At 38.4% G+C, this 16,615-nt stretch overlaps 1 protein-coding gene across 2 annotated transcripts in view; it reads right to left on the minus strand.

The window, feature by feature from the left end:
* Positions 1-16,615, minus strand: part of SYNE1 (spectrin repeat containing nuclear envelope protein 1) — a 295,834-nt gene that overhangs the window by 87,920 nt on the left and 191,299 nt on the right. For both annotated transcript variants that reach the window (XM_051615569.1, XM_051615566.1), the window contains 7 exons: positions 15,114-15,296; positions 14,503-14,646; positions 10,940-11,134; positions 9,745-9,885; positions 3,814-4,002; positions 2,892-3,053; positions 1,453-1,647 (listed from right to left, as the gene is read on the minus strand). In XM_051615569.1, the coding sequence (XP_051471529.1) occupies positions 1,453-1,647; positions 2,892-3,053; positions 3,814-4,002; positions 9,745-9,885; positions 10,940-11,134; positions 14,503-14,646; positions 15,114-15,296 (1,209 nt within the window). The remainder of the gene's footprint in view (positions 1-1,452; positions 1,648-2,891; positions 3,054-3,813; positions 4,003-9,744; positions 9,886-10,939; positions 11,135-14,502; positions 14,647-15,113; positions 15,297-16,615) is intronic.

Here is a 16,615-nt window from a genome sequence, read left to right on the forward strand (position 1 = left end):
TTAAACTGTCATTATCTTAATCCATGAGTCTTTCTGCCTGCCTTCTATTTTCTCCCCAACATGTGGGAGAGAGGAGTGAGGGTTGGTGTTTGACCACTGACCAGGGGCAGTCTACCACACTTCTGTAAGGAAACTGAGGCCTGTATGTGCCTCACACAGATAAGTGTTTGCACAGCTTTTCTGAATGTTTAATTTTAATGGGAAAATTATTAATTGCATGTTAGAATAATTTAAGAATAATGCTAGCTTTAAGTGTCTAAAACAATCGAAAGATGAACAGTTCTCAAGCTCTAGCTATTTACATTAGGTCCACAGAAAGAACAGTATTACCAAACCACACCCTTAACAGTAAAATGTTTCCATTACCTGTTCTATCTGTATTTCTACATTTACAGCCCTGCACTGGAAATCAGAGCTATAAAGGGCACAGGTTAAATTACTGCATATTCTGTGTGCATACCACACATATTTCTTAGCCAGGATTATTGAGGATACTTGTACTACTGTAACAAATAACTGTCAGAATCCTAAGCATCTTGAAATTATTAGTTAGCAACTCCTCCTAAGTATTACCAGGGACCTGTATGGGGTGCAAGCTGTCAACAAGATCTCTACTCTGCTTCCAGCTCCTCAGTTTATGTAAAAGCCATTCTTCTTCTGAGAAGTTGCAATTTTTTAAGAATAAAAAAGATGTTTTTTAAGGACCTGTTCACTGTCTCAGGCGACTGCACAGAACTAATGCAGCTGATGCACCCTGGGACCCTGTAACCCAGGTAGATCCACAGAGCCAATTCTCACTCTATCTCTCAGAATGAACTGATGCTGGAAATTATGAAGGCAGCATCTGCTGTGTTATGACTTCACCGCTGCAGTTCTTAGAAGTACAGCAGTAAAGCTGCCCTGCAGCACTCAAAGTAGCCAAACTGTAGCCAACTTTAGCATGTCTGCGTTTTTCACCTGTACAATATACACAGCAACATTCCCATCTGTAAAGGACTTTTTAAAAATCACTTTAATATTAAAAGACTTTTGGTAAAATAGGTAGACTAAGAAATAAAGAGGATCATCTTTAATGATAAAAGTTGGCATGCAAACCAGTAGGAAAATGAGCATAGACAGCAATGTTACAGTTTGGAAGAGGTGATATTTCTCATTTTAAGCTTTCCCTTTTTTCTTTTCTCCTAGTTTGGACAAGTGACTCCTCAAAAGTTCACTGAAGATAACATGACTTTTAATACTCGCACTTCACTACTTCTCCTGTGGAGGACAAGGAATACCAAGGGAACCTATTGAGAAAATGTCAATGCAGATATTAAAAAAACAAAATAAAATTTTAAAAGTGCTTCTGGTTAATTATCACCTAGCATTAAGGTGAGGGGCTAACACTAATTTATTAGTGAAAGATCTGGAATATGATCCAAAGGATCTGCTCCTAGAAGATTTTTCTTGTACCTCTAAAAGTTGTCTTTTTCCTGATGCTTTCATTCGAATTGTGGCCATTCGTTCTGCCAAGACCGTGAGAGTGGACTGCAATGCCAGCTGATCAGCAGCTTCTGCATCCAGTGGTTCTGAAACCAGCTCCTGGGCTAATAATGTTTGAAGCTCAGTAATTTCTTCTTGTAACATTAAAATCTCGTCCATCAAAGCCTATTTAGAAATGAGAGCAGAGAAAGTATTTGCTTCATTTATCAGTGAGAAGGAAGTATCACAAGAGGCACAGGCTTAATATAAAATTCAGAAGTACTGTCCCAGTGGAATATGAGGAACACAGAGCACTTCAATGTATCACTGCTGGTTTGGTAGGGTCAGAATTCAGAAGGACTAAGTCCTGCCTTTCGATGCTTAAGCTAGGATCGTGCATCTGATAACTGAGATATGGATTTAAGTATTATCTCAAATTTCAAACATATCACTAGAAGGAATTCTTTTGGAAATATTATATGTACAGACTTACTCTTCCAGCAAATTTTCTGGAAGGTATTCTGGTAGATACAGTGAAGATAATTAACAAGTAAGCAAGTGTGTGTTTATGAGAGAGAAACAGGGGTATGAGTTAGCTTCAAGACTGAAGCTTACCAGCAAGACAAAGAATATCCAGCAGTATATGTAAACATCCAGAGATTAATTCCATGAAGTAAAATCATTTTTTGCCATCATTGTTATCCTATAAATCAGTTTCCAAGATACCTACAAAGGGATGCTGCATTATCAATACCCTGGAGCAGATACTTTAATATCTGATGGTACATACACATTGGATGCACAGTGCTACAAAAGCCAAATGTTATACCTTTCAGGCCATGGAGCTCCTACTGAAATGAAGAAACCTGATAGTTTCAAGCTATCAGATAGAAGGTTTAGATTATGACAACTTGGACTTATGTCAGATTGTTCAGTTGATTAAGTATTCTCTTATCATTCAGAACACTATTTCTCAAGACTTCCCTTGGGAGAGAATTTTTTGTGTGTTTTGATTTGTTTTGTTTAACAAGGTAGAGATTGTATTAATATCAATTTACAATTTATCACTGTTGGTTATCATCTTAGTAAATCTGAAAACATTATAAATTTTCGGATATATGCTAGTAGCACTGATACTGAAGAACATTATGTGTAGGTGTCACTGAACACAATCTTTGACAAAAGATTTTGCTGAAACTGTTACCATATATTTTTTAAAAGGTTCCTACTAAAAGAATCCCCAATACACCAGCTTTAGAACAGCAAGCAGTCCAAAAATGCAAGACATACACTTAACAGAAAAGGTTCATACAACTAATGCATGTTTCTGAGGCAGCCAGCTATGAAGAATGTCACTATCTCAAAAACAGGAACTAAAGATGCACAGGTAATTCATGGCCTCCCTCTATTTCTCACATACAAGTTTTTACCTGATGTTCAGCCATCTGGCTCTCTGGGCTTTTGGCTGGTTCCAGGCTTTCATTTAGTTTGATCTCAATACTCTCCATTTTTGTAGATATAGACTGGAGTGTGTCCTGGTATTTCTGTTGGCGCTCAAGAGCTTCATAGAGGGTGCGCTGCTTTTCACTGATCTGAAGAAGAACGGAGGTATAAATTCTGACCTCTGATACAGGATTTGCTTTTTCTTCTGCTTCATCATCCCTATGCTTCCAAGACTAAAATAAAAAATCTTGCAAGAAGTTTTCAAAAGTATAAATTATAAAGCAAAACATCCATATTAAATTTATCTTTAATGTTTAAACATCATCAGTCAAATCTAGGTTCTGTGACTGATAAACAGGACTTCATTAAGCAGGAAAAACCTAGGCACATTCTTATGCTTTATTTTAGATCTTTTGCACTCAAACGTGGATGTGTGCAATTTACTAGACACACAGTTCTTAATACCCCGTAATAGCTACTGTGCCTCTACAAAGAATTAAAATTTATAGCATGTGATGAAAACTTTGACCATTTTCATACATCACTGAAAGATCATGCTGTGCTACTCAGTAGAAAAGAGTTAAGCTGACTCGGTATTTTCAGAAACTGGATTCTCGAGCCTTTTCTAAGTAGGTTTCCTTGTTAGGCTATGGAATATAGTTTGACAATAGTCAATATTTCAGAAGGCAACTATCAGGCTTAATGACTTTCTATTTTTTCTTAATGGAGGTCCATCCTACACAGGCTTTCAAACAAAAAACAAAGCCAGTGTAATATAATATCACAACTAACAATTCTTGTTACCGGAAAAATGAGAATTACAGAGAATAATATTAACTGAGCCAGTTCTTTGAATTTTATTGCTTACAAGCTAGCTGATTATTTTGAACCCTTCAGATGAAGACTTACCACATTTTTCAGCGTTTCCCAAGAACGCTGCAAATCATCCAGTTTGGCACTAGCAGCTGATTCTAAGCTGGGTTCATAAAACTCCTGGGTGGCTGAAGTGCTGGGTTGAATTTTAGCAGCTTCTGTCTGCAACTGTTCAGCAGATAAGGCCAACTGTTCAGCAGATAAGGCTTGGTAATAAGCAATGTCCTACAAGCACGAAGTACATCATTGCACTTTCAAAACGCATGATACTGCATAAGAGCATCCCACCACATACTGCCCCATTGCATGTGTTCATTAAAATAAAACCCCCAAAGAAAAAACTACCAGGAAACCTCTGAGCAACACAGTAAATAAATATTTAATAGCAGGACACTAAGTATGGTTTGGAGCTTCACTATCATTAAGATTATGAATGCTTTTTTTTTTTTTTTTTTTCATGTTCCTATTAGCTAGGAGGCACAGAAGACAACCATGGACAGACATGGAGAGACTAGGAAGGGAATGCTACAAGTGGGAGTGTTGTTCTAGCATCATCACAACTACACATGTGGAAACCCATAACAACAGAAAGTGGAATACAGTACCGTGGTGAAGAATATCACCCTAATGAACAGAGCACAGAGAAGGCCACAGAAGAACCATAAAGGAACATCCTGAAGGACTAGTCAATGATGTAAGAAAGATTATGAAGCACTAGCTCATAGTAAGCCTTCAAACAAACAGGTACTCTCAAACTAACTTATAGAAGATAGAGGGAAAAGGGACCAAAAGTACAAAACGGGCAAATGTTCAAATTGCCATTGACAATTCAGGGTGGAACTGCTTCTTACTAAAATTTCTATACTTTGTGTACGGGGATTTCAAGAAAAGCTTTTTTACTATGAGGGTGACTGAGCATTGGCACAGGTTCCCCAGGAGAGGTCGTGGAGTCTCCATCTTTGGACATACTCTAAAAGCTACTTGGATATAGCCCCAGACAATAATCCTGAGAAAGAGCTTGGGACTGGATGATCTCTAGATGTCCCTTCATACCTCATAGAATCATAGAACTATTCAAGTTGGAAAAGACCCTTGGGATCACCAAGTCCAACCATCATCCCTACTCTACAAAGTTCTCCCCTAAACCATATCCACCAACACCACATCCAAACAACCCTCGAACACACCCAGGGATGGTGACTCAACCACCTCCCTGGGCAGCCTATTCCAGTGTCTAACCACTCTTTCTGTGAAAAAGTTTTTCTTAATGTCCAGTCTAAACCTGCCCTGTTGCAGCTTGAAGCCATTCCCTCTTGTTCTGTCGCTAATTACCTGTGAAAAGAGACCAGCACCAACCTCTCTCAAATGACCTTTCAGGTAGCTGTAGAGACTGATGAGGTCTCCTCTCAACCTCCTCTTTCTCAAACTAAACACTCCCAGCTCCTTCAAGCATTCTTCATAAGATTTATTCTCTAGGTCCTTCACCAGCTTCATTGCCCTCCTCTGTACTCGCTGCAGCACCTCGTTATCTCTTTTGAATTGAGGTGCCCAAAACTGGATGCAGTACTCCAGGTGTGGCCTCACCAGTCCTGAGTACAGAGGGACAATCACCTCTCTGCTTCTGCTGGTCACACTGTTTCTAATACAAGCCAGGATACCATTAGCTTTCTTGCCCACCTGGGCACGCGGCTGGCTCATATTCAGCTGCTTGTCAATTAGAACACCCAGGTCCTTTTCTGCCAGACACTTTCCAGCCACATTTTCCCAAGCCTGGAGTGTTGCCTGGGGTTGTTGTGGCCCAAGTGCAGGACCCGACACTTGGCCTTGTTGAAGCCCAGACCATTAATATTAGCCCAACCATCTAATCTGTCCAAACCTCTCTGCAGAGCCTCCCTATCCTCGTGCAGATCAACACTCTCACCTCAACCATTCTCTGATTCTGTATAGGTATATGAAAGGTAGGTACTAGATAAAACTACTTCTGAGGTACAAGAGCTCAGGGTATAACTAGGATCCTAATTTGGATTAGAATTTTATTTCCCAATGTCATTTATATATGTTATCTAATACCATACGTGAACAAAACCAAACAGGCTTTGGAAGAGCATAGAAACCAGGTCATTCCCCAGCCACAGTCACTTCTTGGGCTGCCTTTCCAACCAAACCTAGGAAGCACAGAATGCCCATGTCCCAGAAAACACCCCATCACCCAGCAGCTGCGCAGACATGGTTCTTCAATCCTTCCCCAAGAATGAAGAGGATTATCAGGATGTCTGTTTCTTTTTATAAGGGCTTGTAGTGATAGGACAAGGGGTAATGGCTTTCAACTGGAAGAGGGTAGATTTAGGTTAGACATTAGGAAGAAATTCATTACTGTGAGGGTGATGAGACACTGGAACAGGCTGCCCAGAGAATTGTGGATGCTCCTTCCCTGGAAGTACTCAAAGCCTTGGATGAGGCTTTGAGCTACCTGACCTAGTGGGAGGTCTCCCTGCCCATAGCAAGGGGCTTAGAACTAGATGATCCTTAAGATCCCTTCCAACTCAAACCATTCTATGATTCTATGATGTATGGACATTTTAACAATTAAGGTGCTACTCACATACCACCACCAGTATTTTTGAAAGGTAGACAGCAGCCAAGAGTTTATTTCATAGACAGCCTCCTCACACATCTTTACCGAGGATGCCTGAAAAAATCCTCTCCAGAAAAAAAGAAGACTCAAGAATGACTGCACATCTAACTGTCCAAAGTGTCCAACGAAGTACTTCTTCAAAGGCAATATTTGAAGAACTTGAAAAATTTAATTACGGAAATGTTTGTGATGCCCAGGAGCCAATAGGGAATAGGTAACAGCTTAGCACAGCATTCAGTACTACAATTTCATAATTTTTTATTCTGACCGCATGTGGTATTTCCAAGTCACAGTGAAAAATTGCACTAGTGCAGGCACTATCTCATTTGGCCTTGTTCACAGCTACTCTGGAGCTTTCGGCTAGTCCTCTCTCAAGGCCAAAAGAAAAGCTGTGCCTCTGTGACTTCTTAATAATAGTTTCAGCATTAAGGCCTTACTTTTAAAAGCAGGGGGGGAAAAAATCCCTTTCCCAATCTTTCCAAATACTTTTTGGACTAAACAACACAGCAGTTTCTTTATAGTAATGCTGATAGTGTGAATCCAGATGTTCTTACACATAACAGGTCTTCTTTCCCCTATAAACGTCCTAAAGTTTCACACCCCCTTTCATAAAAATTAGCCAATGAAAAACACTCAAGCTTTATTGTTAAGACGTAGGTGTAAAGGGTGTGTTTAGATTTAAAAAGATATTTAACAAGGGCTGTTGCCCCCTTGATGAGTTTTCATAAGGAAGGAGAAAGAATTATTAAGTAGGCTGTGAACAAAGAGCTAGAAATTTAACAGTGACCCAATGCATAAGACTTGAATCACAGGATCAGCTGTGACCTCCAAGACTTTGTGTCAACACTTCAGCTTTTGCAATTCAATTACTCTGCATTATGCATACGGAAAATAAGTTTTAATAGAATAGAATTTTAATCAAAGTCTTACGATAATTGTGATACATTTTAGCCCCAGAGGATTCTCATTCATTACTGCAGCACAGATGAAGTGCTCAATTTTGCTATACATTAAAACAAACTGCATCAAAGGACTGTTACTATTGCTGAAATACACACTGTGAAATCCCTCAGCCTTTCAAAGTCTAACATTTTCAAAGTTGTTTTGCATTTGCCACTCTCAGTTGTCTTTAGAGGGACTTCAGCAAAAACAAAAACAACCTGGGCAACTGTTAACTTGTAACAGAGCTAGATCTGTTGCTTTATTCTGTTTATGGTCTTGGTTTAAACTATTTCAATACATAGAACCAGTATTTCCACTCATAATGCACTTTGCATTTGTTTTATATTTTCATTACTTGCTAGCAATGTAAAAATAGTGCATAGACATGTCAGTTCAGACTAGTCACATCTCACCATTCACAGATGCTAGGAAACCCTGATGAAAGACTTTATGCAGATTATTAGGAATTGTTTTTGAAACAGTCTAAACACACAACCTTCCCTCCCCAAAACACCCCACTTCATATGAGCTTTTAATTTTTTCCAGAGTAGATTAATGTTTTTCTGGAAGTTTGCTGGCGAACTTCCTGTGAGAAATTATTTCTCCTAAAACTGGCTAATTTTTTTAAACAAAGCATTTCCAAATTAATTTTCCTGAGTCTTTTACTATTTTTAACTTACATTTCAACTTCTAACTCACTATTCTCTAGATTGTTGTTTAGTTTTTTTTAACCAACCTTCTTTCCTGAAGTCTCCCTGCATGTTCATCATGATCAGCACTGGATGCTTTGTAACTTCTTTAGTTTTTAACCTAATGTGAGTGTAAGCCTAAGCATTTTGTAAGTAAACCACTGCATTTTGGAAATGTCCTTCCGCTTATTGTTTAGTACATGCAGTTAATTTCAACATTAACCACACTGAAGAAACCTTAATCTGTCAGTATTTTGGATTATTGTAAATCCAGCAATTTTATTTCTTTTAAAGATCTGCTAAATGAAAGACATAATCTTTTTGTCCCATTTTGCCCTGTAAATCACCAGTTCTAAAACTGGCATTTTTGTGTAGCTCATGGTGGACAGCATCTTCATTGTTTTTTCCTTATTATTTGAGCAATTTGAGCTCTTAATCTGTTTTGTTGGGGTTTTTTTTTTCATTTTCAGATAAACATAATGAATTAAATGGTATTAGTTTATTAGAAAGCAAGATGCTTTTCCTCCTCTTTCTCTGATGAACAATCTTAGAATTTTTATGCTGGTATATATATCTGCCTTTCTACTGCAAGTAAACTTTACTGGGAAATTTCTGATTCTCTGACAGAAAAAATCTTCTTATTCATTATGTATTTTTTTATTATGAAAGTAACACTACAACTTTATAATTTTGAAGATTTTTATCAACTTTCTTACTTTCTTACTTTAGTGTTCTTTCTTAAGTCAGTTCATAAAAATGATTCTTTTTTATGTAGCAACTTCTACAGGACCATGCTCATCTTTGGAATCAGTGGAGGCAATTAATGGGAAACTTGCTTGAGCTTGTCTGTTTCTGCTCAGCAACCCAACACATCACCACACCATTCTACACTTGAAGCCTTCAGTGCTCAGTTTTGGAGGCAGCCACAAATGAACAAACAAACAAACAACCACAAAACGCACAACATGATGAATGCAGTGAGGTGGTGATGGCTTCTAAGGCTCATTTCTAAAGCTTTACATTTTATGTGTGTCTTCATGTGTGTGATGCTTACATTTATTATTATTTCTTTTTATTATTATTATTTATTATTGCTTACATTTTAATCAGCAGAGTCCTTAGTTTTGATTTAAATTCTAACCAGTAATTTCACTGAACTGCCTTATTATCACTTAAAATACATTGCCACTGAAAGTATGGAATGAACAATACATGAAAAAATGCATGAAATTAAATACTTTAAATGGTCTGAAGTAGAAGATATTAGACTTCAGTGTTACAATGCCAATGATACCATAGGATAGATGTCAATGGACATAATGCAATGTTTTATTATGGGCAGTACAAAATCACATTTTTTTCTCAGGATGCAAGATTCCATTGAGAACTATGGTGAAAATAAACATTGGGTTATAAATAAAAGTAGCAGTGCCATGGAATAATTCAGTAATTGTCACTTAAAATTTAGTTGTAAAAATACTGAATACCTGAAACACCAAATGTATACAGTTTAAAATTCAAAACTCAGTATTTGTATCCATTTTGGACTAGAACCTGAAGGTTCAGTTAGCTCAGAGGGTAAGCCTCAGATCCTTGGAGATAGCGGTAAATACTATTTCAGAGGATTAAATAATCTACATGTGGAATGGAACCATGTATGCATCTGAGATAAAAGCTGAATGAATGCCAAGGCGGAGGTACCTGGTTAACAGAAGCATCTGTATTAGCCACAGGTGAGGGAGAGCGACAGGCAGGTGGAGAAGAAATCTCACTGTTGGTTCCCTCCTCCCCAGACTCCTCAGTGACAGGGGAGAGCAGCGTGTGACAGCGACCAGCAGTCATCTGCCACAGGAAAAGCAACCCCAGGAAGAAAATCAGTTACCTCAGTTTAGGTTTGACTGAGACTGAGATCAAAATAAGTAAAGACAACACATGGCTAGGATTACCATGACATTATTTAGTGGTACTTAACACTATTACTTTTACCAGCTTAAAAATTTGATTCAGTTAATAGTCTAATTTATTTCTCACATTTCTGTATGAACATGCTCTTCCTTACCCTAATGAATTTTTTAAAAAAATGCATAGCAAGGAACTCAACGATAAGAATCAGTGCCTACATGCCTTCTAAAACAATCACTGCTGCATGTGGAAATACTATAGAGAGCTACAGAGTAATACAGTATTGTCCTCAGTACCCAGGCCTGGTCAGAGCAACAAGGAATAGACTTAAAATAGAAAATATGTTTCTGCTGGATTATGTGTATTTTTCTTGCTTCCTGATGCTGTTATACAGTGATAAATCCTGAAATATGCACTCTATTTTTACTCAGACAAAAATCCCAACAGCATCAGCAGTATGTACTGAGACCCAATTAGAAACAAACAGAAGCAGAGTATTTCAAATATGAGGCCTATGGCAGTACTTAGCCAGCTTTCATTCCCAACACACTCATCTGAGAATATGGCAGGATACTGTTGTCACAGCAACATTTTGAGATGAGCTTTAAAAATATGGCTTGTAAAACCTATACTTGCAACATACTATGAAATAGTATTTATACCAGTTTATCTTATTCCTGCAATTCAGAAGTTTCTTAGCACTTGCTATTGCATGTTAACAGCTACAAACAAGCATGATATTTGCATCTTATTACAGACAACTTTCACTGGTATTTGTCTGTTAAATAACTTCAGCATTTATCAACAACTCCTGAAAACCCATGTAAGCAAAATACCCTAAGGGGAAGCTGCAGCTTGTTTGGTTTGCCACACTCCAGACATTGCAAAAGCAGAATGTAGATGAGAGCTGCAGCAATTTGCTACACAGGAGTGTTGCAATGATGCAAAAGCAAGCAGCTCAGATAAACAGTACCGAGACCAATGCATTCCTTACCATAACCACTGAGGGATGAGCGGGATGTGATGGGAGCAGGTCTGAATCCAGCTCCTCCATTCCCTCTGAAAGCCCCTCCACTTCTGTCACTGTTAGCAGCATGGTGGCATGTTTTGCTTTCATTGTCAGCATCTTGCACTTTGAATTCAAAGAAGCAATTTGCTCCTGGTATCCTTTGATCTTCTGAGCCAGCTCCTGAGGAAACATTTTTTTTTCCCTAATGCGGAGGCAGCCAGGAAAGGCCACAGGACCGGCAGCATTTCAGTTTCTCGTGGCAAAGCCAAGCTCTCCCTCCAAGCCCAGCCAATAAAATCATAGCGCTGCCTCTCGGAAACCCTGCATAAGCCACCGCACTAGCTGACAAGCAGGATGTTGATAGTGGAGGGAAGAAGTCAGGCTGCGGCTGGCTGCACAGCTAAACCGCAGAGCGCAGAGCTCTGAAGAGAAACCGGAAAAGTACTGCGAAAGGCTCTGTGTGTCTGATCAGTGCAGAAGGGAGGGAAGAACACCTCACGCTTGCATCCAACCTGAACCTGACACGAACTATAAGCTTTGGACTGCAGCAAAGGGGAAGGTCTCTCCCTCTTCCTGTCCTGTTTTGTTTTCCACTGTTCTATTTCCATTTATCTGAGGAAGCTGAAGCGTCTCTGCACAGCGCATGCCATGGAAATGAGGTCATATGGTAACTGCGACTGTAAAAAATGCCCCATTCAGCTCTCGCCAGAAAGAATGAATTGTTCAAACAACAGCTCACAGTCTAACAAGATCAAATGTGATATGAACAATCAGTCACATAATAAGATTAAATGTGGACTAGACCTCTTTTTGCCAGTGATTGGATAAGCTTTTGATATTGCTTTGGTTTTGTGCAATTCTTCAGAATTAAAAGCTGAGCTGGACACAGTACTAACCTTTCTTTAAAATGAGCTGAGAAATCTGGTCTATAGCAGAGTATATTTTAAAATATTGGGGTTTATGGCTATTAAATGGTCTATCTGCATGGCCAAATACCATCATAATTTAAAATTTATTCAGAACAGAAAGATGGAAATAAATAGCCTTAGAAAGCAACTTGCCTTCTTCTCTAACCCTGAACTGCTGCCCAATTCAGTGTCCACTTTCAAAGATTTCAATTAATACACTTAAAATAAAAAGCGGTGGAAGATTTTCACATTTCTGCCAAAGCTATTATTCCTGTCTCCCTGGAGGCTCAGTAACATGATAGACATTTGATCTGTAGAGCGAAAACCACATTTGTATAAGTTTGCCTGCTAAGTCAGTGATTATTCATCCAAATATATAATTCTGCTCTATTTTTTATTTTTGCTTTTATTTCTTCAACAAACACAAGTTTTGAAGGAAAAAAAAAGAAATATAAGTTGCAAGATCCAGTAGGTATACTAATAAATAATTACAATATCTTTAAAAAAATAAGATTACTGCTATGTAAAATTTACTACGGTAAAATTAAAACAGTTTTTTTGGTTGTATAACATTTTCAGGAAACCATATCCTCGAAGTCACTGCAGAACAGTCATAATGAGAAACACAGAGCTAGAAATGGAAGGAGCACAAAGGCTGAGGATGACACTTTTCTGCCTGGGTTTCAATGGTATCACTGTCTATCACATAATCTACAAAAGGAGCTCTCCTGAAACTCCAAGTCTTACCTTGGAGGCTTCAGTATAAAACATCACCTAGAGCAACTGAAAACCAAACCAAAATCAAATCAAGCCACAACTTCATGTCTAGCAGCTGGAATAGTTACCAGCTCTGTTTGGTATGTACCAGCCACTCACTGATGCTCAATGAATGACATCCCTGGGGATCAGTGGGAAATTATTGCCATTCAATATACTCACTTAACTCCATCAATATTACTAAGATGCAATAACATTTGTGGCATTTATGTCCAAAGCACTGAGTATCTAACATATCTCTCTCAAGTGAAAACAAAGGAAAGGAAAAGGAGGTAAAAACGTGACTTTGATAAAAAATAAATTACTTATAAAAGCAATGTCCTATAAGTATTGCATAATCCATTATGATAATTCACAGGTATGGAGATACTTGCCCACTTTCCTATCTGAAAGTCTAAAGAAACACTGCTCGGTAAAGATAGTTTCAGAGTGTAATTAGTGGCATATATGCACAGCAATACAAGCTACCTACAAATCAAGGCATACTTTCCTGCTACTTTCTTCATCATATTTTAATTCTAAAATAGCTACTACAAATGTCACTTTAAGCTCTTTTTCACAGATGTTTCAACAGGGAATTTAGTAACTGTTTTTTTAAATAATAGCACACATAGCAAGCATCTTGACAGACTTGCCTTTTGGAGTAGTAGCTTTTCTAGAAGGATTTAGCAGACAAACTATGAGCCAAAAACATGCATATCTCGGGCTTTTAAAACTCCTTACCCCGAAACATTGAAAGCTTACAAGTATAAAACCTGTCCACTATGGTTGATTCCAACATACACGATAGAGTAAAGCTGCTGTCTTCCTGCAGACGTTTAGAAGGACTCCTAGCTACTGAACTTGTTCAAATGCAGATGAAACATCAATCTGCCCTATTTTTCATTCCTTCCTCCCTTCATCAGCATTTGTTTCTCCAGCAATATTGCCCTCTATCACTGAAGCTGCCCTCCTGCATTTGCTGTTCCGGAACACTTAAATAGAGAACAACAGCACTTTTAATTCAGTACTCAAAACCCAAAACTGTTTGTATAAGCAAACTGCTCTGCATTTATACTAAATAACTTTTGTTACAACTGGATAGAAAATGAGCAACACATGCAACAGTGAGTTCTATCACATAATAGCAACTTTTAATTCAAATGTGAAGAAATGGTGCCATCTGGTGTCAAAAGTGATACACAGAATTCAGTGGTGCATTTTCTACCCCATGAAATACACAACAAAAAGGGAAAGGAGAAAGGGCTCCAGCACAGTGAGAAGTCTGCACAGAGACTAGCCTAACTTATTCAAGGGCTGAAGATCAATGAGTTTGAGGGCAGGACGTGTAACTCCACAAGACAAAACTCTTCCCAACGACTTTAAAAGCAACTTTTGGAGTGAACGTTGTGCAGTTTTGCTCCAAATCTACTACTGTTTTCATGTGATCCAAGTTCCTTTGTGTTCTTTTAAAGAATGCTACTGAGATGGAAATGAGGAAGGATGGAGATATATATATATGTGTATGTATGTATACGTAAAGGGCACTTAACAAGCAGTGATCACCTGACTAACTGCTCATCACTAACTTCCGAGACACTCCTTGGTCAATTATCTATGTTAACTCTCCCTTAATTGTGCAATGCTTTCATTTGTCATAATGTTGCCTGGAGATTAGGACACATGTAACTAAATAAACTAAATTAATACTTCACACTGTACCAATAGCATGTGTTTCTTATCTAGTGTAAAGTCTGTCTGCTCAACTAGCCTTGAGGAAGTCTGAAAAGCTACTCAGCTAATTTGTGACTGTTGCTTATGAAAGGTTTTTTTTGATCAATGAGCTGCCATCAAGACCGTGTTGATGCAGTTTGGCTCTCCTACCTCATGATGTGAAATCTGGACCTGGAGTTCCTGGATGTTGCTGGTTGATACTGGCTTGTCTTGGATCTCCTGATGAGCACTCTCTATCATTTGCTGTAAATGTTTCATTTCTTGCTCATATTGCTCATACTGAACCACTGCTTCCTAGGGAGGGAAAAAAAAATATTGAGTGTCTACATGAAAACAAGTATTTACTTAATCGAAGTATAACTGATCTCAGTTCTGAGTTGGAGCAAACTTACGTCTATCTGGCAGTCACACTTTGCTGGATAAGCAAAGCAGGAATATAGTCAGGAAAAAGTCCATTAAGAAATACTGTGAACTGCAATGACTTCAATGGTTACCTGCATACAATTGTGTATTAACTACTTGTCTAGTTGATCCTAACAGCATTACAAGAAATACTGAATCAAGTTAACTCAAATATGAATGTTAAAATCCCCAAAATAACAGGAGTCAGAAATGACTAAACTTAGAGACAGGGGAGCTTTCTAATGGTACTACATGGAAAAGAGAAATGCAGAGAGATATGAAGTTCTCTGTTTTCCTTACAATTGGTATGGCACTGTCCAGGTTACTCAGAAGAATGCATGGGATGGAGTTACACTTGCCTGCATGATGTTGCACTGCTGAATGGCAGTGTGCTGCAGGCGGCTGGCCTCCTCCTGGAGCTGGAGGGCACTGTGGCACATGGGCAGGCCAGTGACCACCTCTTCAGGAATCCTCAGGGCACTCTGACAGACTTGTACTGTGTGAACCTTTGGCTTCAGTGACTCCATTTCAGATAAGAGATGCTAGAAACAAAGTCAATGCCACAATAAGCCAGTTTTGCAGAACTCCCAGGGCATTTCATGCTTGATGAATTCAAGCACTAAACAAAACAAATTTGATTATCTGGTTTCTAAGACACACCCTATTTGGAGTTGCCATTCTGAAATGAGCATTCATTTAAATATTAATTAAACAAAAAGCCCATATAATAGGAATAGAATTAATTAATGGAAAAGTATATTAGTACCTATTTGTAAGTGTGCAAATACAAAAATATTTCTGTTAACATGTTTGAAAAAACATCTTTACAAAATCCACAAATCAAAGCAGCACGGGAATAATTTATGTATACTCCTATTTTAAAGTTAAAATCCAGGGGGAACTCCCTGTTGAGACAGAGATGCACATTTTCAAACCAGCAAATGAATCCAATTGTTTTCATGGCCTTCCTTTGAAAATACACACCATGGCTGAAAATGTTATTTAAAATTTGAAAGGCAATGAAACAGGGAGAAACACAGCTATGCAGCAATCTTTTCCTTTGAATAATCATGCAGGGGACACCTTTGTTAATAGTTTCTATTTTGTTCACAATGTCCATTCAAGATGTTTGTTCATATGCATGAGAAGAGGATTGATCAGCATTCTTTACTTCACTGAGGAGAGTAATGTATTCATAGATTAAAAACCCCCCGAAAAATTTAAAAAAATAAAAAAGAAAAAGGCAAAGTTGATGAAAAACACCATAGCACATTAGAAAAAGTTTTTAAGTTCAAGAGGTATAAATCAGCTAAACAATGTACGTGGCAAATAAGGATAAAGGGATAAAGGGACTGGTCATCTCCCTTCTCTTACACCATATGTAGAAAGATAGCCAAGGGGGTCTGATGTGCATACTGATGAGAGGATTGTGGTTTGCTCTTTATTTCTCCTCCTTCATGCCATATGGTGCATAATGTAGCTAGAGATTCGGTACAATGATCTATTGGACATTGCTGGTGAGCCCTCTCCTCTGGAAGGCCCCATACTGCTTCAAAAGGTTCCTTTATTGTGCAATCAGCACCTAGAGCTTCCCTAGGGCTGCTTGCCAGCTTGACACTCCCCATGACCCTCTGATATGGTGAAGAGGCTGGCAAGAGCTACAGCCCCCTTCTGTACAAAAAAAAAAGTCATATTGTGAGACCTGCTAGAGCCAGAACAGAGAATACACATGAACAACAGTGTAAACTCTGTATTTCTTTACTCTTACAGTAGGAGTTGTGTTTCACTTACACTCATCAGTGCTACATTCTGAAATCCCTAGAAAAAGACTGTGTATTTTAAACAAAAGGGAAACCTTCGC

Source organism: Apus apus, chromosome 3, assembly GCF_020740795.1.
Source record: "Apus apus isolate bApuApu2 chromosome 3, bApuApu2.pri.cur, whole genome shotgun sequence".
NCBI lineage: Eukaryota > Metazoa > Chordata > Aves > Apodiformes > Apodidae > Apus > Apus apus.